Below are 11,420 nucleotides of genomic sequence, written 5' to 3' on the forward strand. Positions count from 1 at the left end.
CAATTTGATCACATGACCATTGCGATTGGTCAATTCTCTCTTCATCCGAGGTTTCGGACCGATTTCTAGCATCGTGGACACAAGGCTTAAGACAGAATGATATATATTATATAATATAATGTAAAAACTAAATCAAAAATGTCACCACTATTATCGAATTTGGAATTTAAAAAGTCTGTACTATCGACCTTGATCGAGTTAGATAATCGGTTTAGCATCCCTTTAAAAAATTTTCATCTAGCCACGAAAATTGGAATTCTCTAAGCTTACGTTATTTAATTTTCTTCCTTTTCTATTTAAATTCATATTGAAATAAATAAAATATACTTACCTTATCTTAACCTATCCTATCCTTATACAAAAATACAGAGTCCGCCAGTGCCCGTTCTTAAAAAATGGTCATAATGATTACGATTATATTATTATTTTTGAAATTACATATAAGACAAGATAATAAATATGTAAAAAGGCACAATGTAAGCGGCGGATAAATTTAATTTATAACTATCGATTTATCTCGGTCATATAATATTTATATATTATACACACACTATATATATATATATATATATTCTGATTAAGTTATATTTCATTATATGTATATCACAGGAATTATATTTTCTTAAACTGGTAAACACGTGTAAAATTAGTAAAAAATATATCGTTATTAATCGATGTATACAATTATCTTAAAATTAAAAATTACGATATTTACATTTTATATGTTCTATATGTTATGCAAACTTTAGATCAATTTATTATTAAATACCATGTGATGAAAGGCCACAGATCACATAATATACATAGTAATTAAATATATATAGTAATCAATACATGTATACATGACATATGAATGTTCTCGCAGATCATGAATTTTTCAAACTTAATAATTTTTCGTATTCTTCTATTTGCTTCTCGAGTTCCTTTATAGTTTTTGATCTAGTTCGACACACGTCCCTCATGATCTGTTTCTCCTTACAATACATGTATACATGGCATATGAACGTTCTCGCAAATCATGAATTTTTCGAATTTAATAATTTTTCGTATTCTTCTATTTGCTTCTCGAGTTCCTTTATAGTCTTTGATCTAGTTCGACACACGTCCCTCATGATCTGTTTCTCCTTCTCCAATTTCGTTATTCTTATCTCGTCCTATATGAAATTATATCATTAATTAGTATTATATAAGATAATTTATAAAATAATTAATAATAATGATAATAAGGTGAAGGCACAGCAATCAATGAAACAAAATTGTTCTTGCATTTTTGTATATTTCTTCCCTTTTATTTTCAAATCCCGGACATTGCATGCTTTAATTCTGAAATAGGTATTGACATATACTTACATCGATTACGCCGCTGCTCGTGCCACAAAATTTCAATATTTCCGGCATTGTTTGGCATGCCTGATGTCTCCTGTTTATTAGTCTCTGTTCACATACATCGCATTCCTTTACACTTATACGTATCATAGCCATCTGCAATCGCTTAATTTCCGCTTTCAGCTCGCTATTCTGTAAAAACAACGTGTATTTATCAAATTATACTTATATTTACATAAACTTGATAATAATTAAAATAAATAAAGTACTTTGTTACTATATGCTGATAGGTGTTCCTGTAGTTCTTTACACTTCATTTGATAAGGGAAACTTCCGCTACGTATTTGCAGTTCTAACGTTGCGATCTTTCCATTCTTTGATACTACCTCTAACTGCAACTCCCGTATTTTGTTATTCAATATTGCGCAACTACATTCATCATCGTGAAACTTTTCGGCCTTGTTGGAGGACGTGTTTGTTTGCAACAGATTAATTTGAGTTTTCTTCTCAAGAGTTTTTATCTTGTCTTGTAGCTCGTCAGCTTCAGCACGACATGTATAATACTTATCTTGAAATATCGCATTACTTGCGTCGTACTCGCAAATAACAGCCGCCAACTCGTCTAATTCTTTATCAAGTTCCGTGTTTTTTTCGTTCAACTCCTTTATCTCGTGGAGATAATTCTCGATATCTTTGTTTTTCTGATTCAACTGAACTTTCGTTGCTTCCAGTTCTAATGCAATTTTGTTTTTCTCTTGTAACAAATTGTCGTACTTCTCGCAGGCAGTATATGTATCGTTATGTCTGGACGATGATAGTGTTTCCTTTAATTTTTGATTGTCCTTGCACGCCGCATTATATTGACTGCTTAAAGTAATCACTTGGTTCATCAGATCGGTTTTCACAGCCTGCAACTCCGTTATTCGATTGCTAGCACCGTCCAAATTATTTCGCAAAGACCTGTTCAAGTCTTTCAGTTCTTCCATTTGTTCTTCCGCTTGGGCTTTACTCGTACTGTTCATGACTCGCTTTTCTAACATCGCGCACTTATGTTTTAACGTTGTGTAGTTGTCCCTCAAAGCATTCATCTCTTCTATCAAAGCCATGTGTTTATTATTTGATTCAGCTGTCTGTTTGTTTAGCTCCATGCTCTTTAGCTCTTCAAAGTTCAATTGATCTTTAATCGCGTCAATCTCCTTTTTATTTTCCATTTTCAGAGTCTCTATTTCCACCTTGTACTGCTCTATGGTGGCTTTCCGTTCACTAATCTGTTGCTTCAGCAGCTTGTTTTCGGGCACGATCGTCTCCAGATTAATTTTATACTCTGTCAGCTCATCGCACTTAGTTTTCAGAAGTTCCTTGATTTCCGCGATACATAACTTTTTCTCTTCCAGTTCTTTATGCAAATCGTTGTAAGTTTCCGTTAGCTGCTCCAATTCGGCCTGCATTTTCTGATTGATTTGATTGCTTTTCATTAATTCGTTACTTTTCAAGTCGATGATATTCTTCAGTTGCTTTCGATTAACTTCGAGGCCTTCAATGCTATTTGTCAGTTCCATGTTTTTCGTTTTAAACAACTCTATCGTGCACATGAGATTTTCAATTCGTTTATGGTTGTATGCCTCCTTTTCTAATTCGAATTTCAACTGCCTCTGAAATTCTGATTCTTTATTTCTGATCGTCTCTTGCGCTTGCTTTTCTCGTTTCTGTGCGATAACAATGGCTTCTTCATTCGCCGTGTCGATCTTAGAATATTTATTATATTCAATTTGTAAATTGTTGAGATCCGTCTCAAGTAGGCTATTCTTCTCTCTCAATATCTCTCTATCGCGATTACTTTCTTCCAAAAGGTGTCCTAAATGTGTAATTTCTTTCTGTAAGTCCTCGGATGCAATTTCTCGCTCGGATAGATCCTTTTGAAGTTTCTCTATCTCACACTCTAGTTTTTTCACCCACAGCAATGTACGTTTCTCCGAGTCTACACTCTGCCGCTTTTCATCTTCGAGCTTTTGCTTCTCCTTATCGAAATTCTCCCGCATAGTTTTTATTACTTCCTTCTCTTTCATCAAAATAGTTTGCATAAATATCTGGAACAGCTCATCCACTGATTTATCCACAAATTTCTGAGTATCGACTTTAGGTTCGAGAGATTTTATTTCCTTAATTATGTTCTTAGAACTGTCATTCAATACATTTTTGAGCTTCTTGTTATCATCAGCTAATGTTTTATCTTGCTGTGACAGAGACTGATATTCAGTTTTCATCTTCTCAAATTTATTTTCTATGTCGCGTAGCTTGATCAGTTCCTGTTTTAGATAATCGTTTTCGGAATTGCATTTATTTATTTTTTCATTAAGTTCCATCAATCTATTTTCTGATTCTTTAATACAATTAGTGAGTTCCAGTGAGAGAGCTGCTTTAGAGCTGGTTAACTTGTCGTTCATTGCTTTTAGTGAATCTAGTTTTTCATTCTTTATATTATATTCTTGTTCCAAAAGAATAAAGTCGTTGTTAAGCTCTTCTTTCTCTTTCTTTATTAAATTTAATTCCTGTTCCAGACAGGAATGGCTTTGACGTAATTCGTTTGCTGTTTGCTCTTTCATCAATTTGTCTTCCTTCAAGCTATCTACTTCAACCTCAAAAAGCAACTTTGCATTTTCAACTTCTTTATATTTTATAGTAAACTCCTGCAATTTTTTTGTCATATCTTGTACCTCATTTTCAAGAATATCGGCTTTCTCCAACGTAATAGCATGCAAGAGTTCACTTTCCGACAATTTCTGCAACAATTCGTCATTAATGGTCTTCAAAGTATTAATTTCATCCAATAGCATTCTTTCTTTTTCGTTAATGAACTTGGTAAGATCTGACTTGACACTTTCGTTGTTCTCCTTTATCGTCTTGAAATCATTTTGTAAATCGTTCATAACTTTCACGATATTTTCTAGTCTTAACGAAGTTCTACTTGGGAACTTCTTTATGCTGAAATTCTTGTCATCAGTCGATGATGAATCCGTGATGGTGCTATTCTGTAATTCTTCGACTTCATTACATTTCTCTTTATATAAATCCGATAGCTTATCATGATCTTCTTTCAAAATTTGTAATTCGTTATTTAGAGATTGAAGTCTTTCCTCAACGCAAGTGACATTCATGTTCTCCGAAAAACTGGCATTAAGAGACAAGTTATACGCACTTACGTTTAAATCTTCTTTGGCCTTCAATATGAGCGCGTCACTCTTTGCGGATTTGCTAGAGAATTTCCTCTGCAAGTTTTCCAATTTACGATTAAGAGTTTTTACTTCGAGCTTCAGCATTCTTCGATTTTCGTTTAACTCATTCAAGTGGCTACATTGTGTACAGGTACCTAATTTTAGATTGCTCAGTTTTCTGTTGAGATTTGTGAGATGATTAACTTCCTCTTGCAGATTTACGATTTGTGTTTCAGCATCATCATCTAACGCAGATTTATCCATTGCATCAGTCATCAAGGTACTATTAAATAATGTCGACAAATGCATGGTATTGTTGTCAGAATTGAGTTTTCGTGCATTATCTAAATCTTCTATAGTTTCTATTAATTGACTGGATATTTTCGAATTTTCTTCGGTTAAAACTTTTAAGTTAGTTTTGAGTTCCATCAGCTCGGTTTTCAATACAGTATTCTCCATTCTCAACTGCTCCACATCATTGTTACCAATGCTCTCTTTATTTTTCAGTGATAATTCTAGTTTGTTTTTTAGAATATCACATTCTTGTTTTAATCCTTCGTTTTCCTCGATTTTATCCATTAAATTAGTGGAAAGATCACCGTTTTCAGCTATTAAATGCTTATGTTTCTCCGTTAGATTCGTTAATTTATCTTTATATATACAATCGTGTTCATACAAAAGCGACTTACTCTCTTTCAACATTTCAAGCTCTTTCGTTCGGTCTGTGATATGGGACAACAATTCTATATTTCTTGCCTGAAATTCACTGATCTGTTTTTCATACTTTTGAATTATCTGCTCTTCGTTTAAGTTTATCTCAGGCATCCTCGAGCGAAGAGTTTCTAATTGTTCATTAAGATTTGTTAAATTATTCTCGAGCTCGAGTTTTTCATCCATTATCTTTGAGTTTCGCTCGTAAAGCTCATCGATAGTCTGCTGATAGTAAATAGCCGATTTCTCGTTACATTCCTTTTCTGTTGCTAATTTATTTGCCAATTCGCTGTTCTCGGTTGTTAATAAATATACAGTTTGTTGCAAGTTTTCTATGTCTACTTTCAAGCTTTGCACAATGTGCTTTATTTCATCTAATTCCTGATTTTTTGAAACAAGATCTGGAGATAACTTAGCACTATCGTCTAAAGACATCTTCGTAATCGATAAATCGTCTATATCAACTATATTTTTTTCTTCTTCAAGATTTTGTAGCATTTGTTGTTGCTCCTCCAGTTTATCTTTTATCGAATTATTGTTTGACTCTGCTTCTGTTATTAGCTTATTTTGCAGATCAGTTATTTTACATTGCAGTTCATCTTTTTCAGATGAAATGATCTCATTATTCGACAAAGTTTGAATAGATGGTATTTCTAATTCTACATTTCGTGTTAATTTATCTTCTAATATAATATTGCGTTGTTCGGCTTCATTAAGTTTTTTTCGCAGTTCAGATGCCACATGTTCGTATCTATCTTTTTCAGCTATAAGAACAGCTATCTGTTTGTATAGATCAGGAACGTTTGGCACCTCTATTTTTTGTGCAGACAACTGCGCAATTTTTTTTTCTAAATCTGGTATTCTCTCTAACTCTACTGCTTGAACGTTTAATAGATCTTCTGCTAAAGTATATTGTAATTCAGCTGCAGTTAACTTTTTACGAAGTTTAGATGCTATATGTTCGAAAGCGTCCTTATCAGATGTAACATTTTCCAATTGCTTTTTAAACTGTGAACGTTTTTCCTGGAGTTCAGATAAATGGTCTTCGCAATGTAGCTGTTTTTCCAAGGTTGTGAATTCCTTAAGCTCTGAATATTCTTCCGTCAAATTACGGATTCTATCTCGCAGAGTATGCTTTGGTGTATCGGGTGAGTTATTGCTAGTTATAAACAAAGAATGATTAAAATAATTGTAAAACAAAATCAAATTAATTTTTCTGTACTACTTACCTTACAGTTTGAGTGGACGCCTCAATTTTATCAAATGTGATGTTATCGTTGCTATAGTTTATAGGTGATTTGACAATTACATCATCGGTAAATTTTACGCGGTGTTTGTCACGATATGTAACAAATGGATCCTCATCGCTACTGATGTCTTCGTCACGATTTGCTTCACTATTCATAAGTTCCAGCTCAAAATCGGCAAAGGCTATTTGGAATGCTATAAGAATAATACACATATCTTTAATTTATAATTCAGTTTATCAAAATATTCAATTTGCATAGTATGAAAAATTAACACACATGAATCTATAGTAGTATCCGATTTATATCTAATATGTGATTTGATAGGTGATATTTCCTTGATTGGTGATAAATGCGAGCACATTTGTGCAAGTAAAGATGTATTATCTAATTTATTAAATCCACCAGTGCCACACCAAGTCTGTCTCCTTTTTTCTTTAGTCTTGAACGATACTACAGTATTGCAATTAGCGGCAGTGATAATCCGAGTTTGCAGTAATCTAATACGCTCTTCTAGATTCTGATTAATACGATCTTTCTCTTGGATTTTAGATTCCATTTTTTGAAAATCAGTTGTTTGAGTTAACTGTTTCATTCTCTAAAAACATGAATTTATCATATAAGTTAAAAGATCTTAAGATATTATTTAAATATTTGCTCCTTACGATACTATTCTGGATATTTCGTATCCGACTTCTGTTCGTGCAAATTTCTCACAAATTCGACAAATTAAATAATATATACATTTTATTATTTCCCAAAAGAAGTCTAAACATTTGTTCTAGAAAATTGAAAGTGTGTTCGTAAATTTTTAGAAATTTTTTTGAACTCTATTTTGAATAGATTAAAAAATGGACGGATTTGAAATACCTAGACTTATATCGGTGAGACATCGCTTTGTGCCTGGTACTGTAAAGATTAAAAGATTTTATCGTGTGATCGTGTAGAAAATTCAATCAAAAAATTTTCCATAATAACCCAAAATAAAACATTTATAACATACATTTACCTCTAATTCTGTGTGTAATTTATCTAGTTGTTTTGCATATCGTTTTAAAAGTACACCGTCAGACATAACTTCGTTCAATTTAGGGTTATTTTTTACATTTCTAGCTCTAGATGCAAACCTATTCATTAAAAAATAAAAAATCAGTTACACTACGTTAATATACATCAAATAATTTCAAAAATACTAGAGCACGAGCGAGGCATGGCAGACAGCGCACTGGTCTGTCATGTCAGAAATTCCGAGTTTGACCCTGGTAGAAATCAAAATATTTATGCTCGTGTTTCCTCTCGGAAAAAAAAGAGTAACCTTCCAAGAGTATCCTTGCTCACAGAAATACTTCACGAAAAATTCGCCGTTCGGAACCGGCGTTAAAAATATAGGTCCCATATACTTGTGGCAATTGAATAATCAGCGTGCGCCCCACAAACATATGAGAGAGGTATAATAGGCTAGAGGCCTAACGTAAACAGAAGAAAAAATACTAACGATAATGTGCATCGAGTCTCATCTAATGCAGCTGGTGTTACTGCACATATCATCACTGTCATTGCGTTGCCACCCAAAGAAGTTTGAAGTAATCTTGTTAATTTACTGTTTCGAAAATTTACATAGTCTTGTGATTCACTCAATTGTTTTATTACTAAGGCCAATGTTGAAAGTGATAAGTTAATATGACGTCCTTCCTTGAAACGTTCTCCAGTAGCACCTGTCTGACGAGCTCTTTCTGAACCAGCTAGATCAACCATATTTAATTGGGAAACTTGTATTGCACTATCTGAACCTGCATCAGCCTCACGACTTTCAATCGTCTGCAATAATGTCATTGTGTTACAACTCTCAAATTTATGGAAATATATGGATTATTATATCTAGGTATAGGCTGTATCCCATTATCCATTACAAGTACTAAAAATCTATAATATACATAGCGTAAACTAGATTTTTTTTTGCATTGCAATGAATAATAAAAGTTTGCAATCATAGTAATTTATATCTGTTATATACAGGTTACTTTATGTAGTAATAATAATAAAACCATTTTCTTTTTTAAAATATCTCACATATAGTATTAATGGAAATTGTTCTTACAATTCTAAATATCGTATGGCTTCTGCTACTTCGCTCATTCATGTTTGTTTCGCCTATTCTTCTGCTTTTATTGCCTTTATTCATTATTGCTAAAACATTCTCTGGACTATTTGTAACTTCTTCCTTACACTCTACGAATACTTGACCATTTACATCTTCATGTACTTTCAAATCTGTTGAGTTTTTGTCTTGGTTTTTGTTTAAGAGATCATTAACTTTTTCATTATAAATCTCTAGGTATGATACTCTGAAATATTAATATATTGTTATAAAATGTTATACTTCTTATATGAATTTTAAATGACCAATACTGAACAGTAATATTGAATCAGTAATACCAACAATACACATCAACATTTTTGCAATATTACATAATCAATATTATTGACAAATATTATTGATAGCCTTATTTCAGCTCAGTTCTATATAATTGTGCAACTATACTAACAAAAGTGCTAAAGTACTCTTTTTACTAATCTTACACATTTAATAATACTGTCAGAATCAACAAATACTAACAATATTACAGGCGGTAATTTAGATTCTTGATTTTTAAGCAATAGTATTGCTGTGATAGAAAGTACTGATATTAAAGAATAAAGAAATCTAGATCACTATCAATATTCTATAATCTATAACAATCCATAATCTATATCAATACTAATCATATATAATCAATAATATTAATAGTATTTGTTAATACTGATAGATTATTGATTAAAGGTGGACCCTGCATAGTCAATAATATTGATCAATAATATTAAATTAGTAATACTGATAGTATGCATCGATGCTTTTAGTATTTTTACAACCTTACACAATCAGTATCATTGATAATATATTAACTTAATTTTAACTTTAGTTTTATGTACAATATCTATTGCATTAACATACAGTGACATGGATCTTAACAATATTGGCTTGAAAATCAAATCTAGATCATCGTCCATATCCTATGTCAATCCACCAATTTTAACAACACACGATCAGTAATACTGTCAATATTTGTTGATACTGACAGAGGTTACGTTTACACCACGCATTTAGGCCATGGCTTATACAATAGGTATCATATAGATTGCCGACTATGCATAGTGTAAACATAGTCAGTATTATTGATATTGTAGGGTCACCTTAAGATCCATGTTATTGATTTTAGGTCTGTTCGCGTTGCATGAAATTCCCAAATATTTTTGTACTTAAAATGATATATATTTGGCTTTGAAAAGAGTAAGCAAAGATGCAGAGTGCAAAAAAAGTGTAAGTAATGCGAACAGACCTATTATAACTTATACAGATAGGTTTTGAAAAATAGATAAGAGTTCTAAACTCTTATTTAATTAAATTATATTTTTGTCACAAGATATATTCTAAACTCTCTTAGCTAAGTAAATTATTCTTTTTTGTCAGATATATTTACCTTAATAAAAACTCCCGTCCTGGAATATCGGTTATTGCATCAAATATATGCTCAACAGCCAAAGGTACTATGCCAGGTTCTTCCAGAGTACCCATCATGGTATAAGTTTTACCAGAACTTGTCTGTCCATAAGCGAACACTGTGCCATTAAATCCATTTACAGCAGCATCGACAATAGGCTTTACAACATTAAATACATCGTTGTTATTGGCGTTCGTATCAAAAATATGATCTACAAATGTAAACATAATTTGTGAATCTTATATCAAGGTCAAAGGATAAAAAGATGGCTGGAAAAATTATAACCTCACATGGCAATGATACAAATTAACATTGAATGATACTTCTTTAGTAGTACTTCATGATGTATACGTATTTTATATCTAAAGAAATGAAACATTTTAAATTGAAGGAAAAAGAAAAAGTAAAAAATCAAAAGAAAATGTAAATACAAAAATATATTTTTCAAGGGAGATACGTCGAGAAAAATGAAACGTGCCCGGAACACGTGTTTCGAAATTTGCATTCGTACTAATTTCACATAACATATTGACGTACCAAACTCGAATCTACCATCAGATCGCTTTCTAACTTCAGGATCGATAGCTACAATGGCGTTTTCACTGGTGACCCAGTGTGTCGATGAATTTTCATCCTTTTCTCGCTTGATGAGAGGCCTGACTTTAATAGCCACTTTTATGCTGTCTGACATTGTGGTTCGGTTCTTAAATATTTCAAGGAAGCAAGCCTCGTATTTATCGTATAATCGGGAAACGCACTAATGAAAATCTATTTATTGTATGATCGAAAAACGCTCGCGAGAATCACGAATATTCGTCGTATCACCGTCGATGGAAGACTAAACGAATAAACGTTGCGCCGTTCAAATTCAAATCACAATTCATCACGCATGCGTCGACTGTCACTTATCTTCTTCTTGTGTGAATGGCCCCGACTCTGTACAGCGTCGATACGGCCAGAATCGAAAATGTCGCTAAAGCCGGCGGTACACGATGCTTGTTTTCCTACGGCGTCGTCTACAATACACGGAGTAAGAAGTAAGAGTAAAAAATTGACCAATCACAGTCGAATGTGAGAAGAATAATCGACTGTGATTGGCCAATTTCTTACTCTTACTTCTTACTCACTGTATTGTAGACAGGCCTTAATAGCGTTTTCGGCCCGATCGGGTTTGCACCAACCTGGGTTGGATTAATCTTTCCTATTGGTTGATGTCACACGCTCTACCAGGAGAGCGCAAAACGCCATTAATCCAACCCAGGTTGGTGCAAACCCGGTCGGGCCGAAAACGCTATAAAAGAGTAAAGGTGAATTTTCACGGGCTGCTCAAACCGGTTGTTTCAGCGACAAAAAGAATCACGTGGTCAAAATTGACGAATATCAAA

At 32.9% G+C, this 11,420-nt stretch overlaps 1 protein-coding gene across 1 annotated transcript; it reads right to left on the minus strand.

Moving 5' to 3' along the window:
* Positions 1-1,011: 1,011 nt before the first annotated feature.
* LOC108762185 (kinesin-like protein KIN-7I) lies at positions 1,012-10,881 on the minus strand. Its single transcript, XM_018509085.1, has 10 exons — positions 10,573-10,881; positions 10,015-10,246; positions 8,595-8,841; positions 7,992-8,314; positions 7,506-7,623; positions 6,776-7,094; positions 6,479-6,692; positions 1,596-6,408; positions 1,351-1,518; positions 1,012-1,154 (listed from the first exon to the last, which is right to left on the minus strand). The coding sequence occupies exons 1-10, from the start codon at positions 10,724-10,726 to the stop codon at positions 1,017-1,019; spliced, it is 6,726 nt and encodes a 2,241-aa protein (XP_018364587.1). The 5' UTR covers positions 10,727-10,881; the 3' UTR covers positions 1,012-1,016.
* Between the last annotated feature and the right edge of the window lie 539 nt (positions 10,882-11,420).

The sequence above is a fragment of the Trachymyrmex cornetzi genome, unplaced genomic scaffold, assembly GCF_001594075.2.
Source record: "Trachymyrmex cornetzi isolate Tcor2-1 unplaced genomic scaffold, Tcor1.1 scaffold279, whole genome shotgun sequence".
Taxonomy (NCBI): Eukaryota; Metazoa; Arthropoda; class Insecta; order Hymenoptera; family Formicidae; genus Trachymyrmex; species Trachymyrmex cornetzi.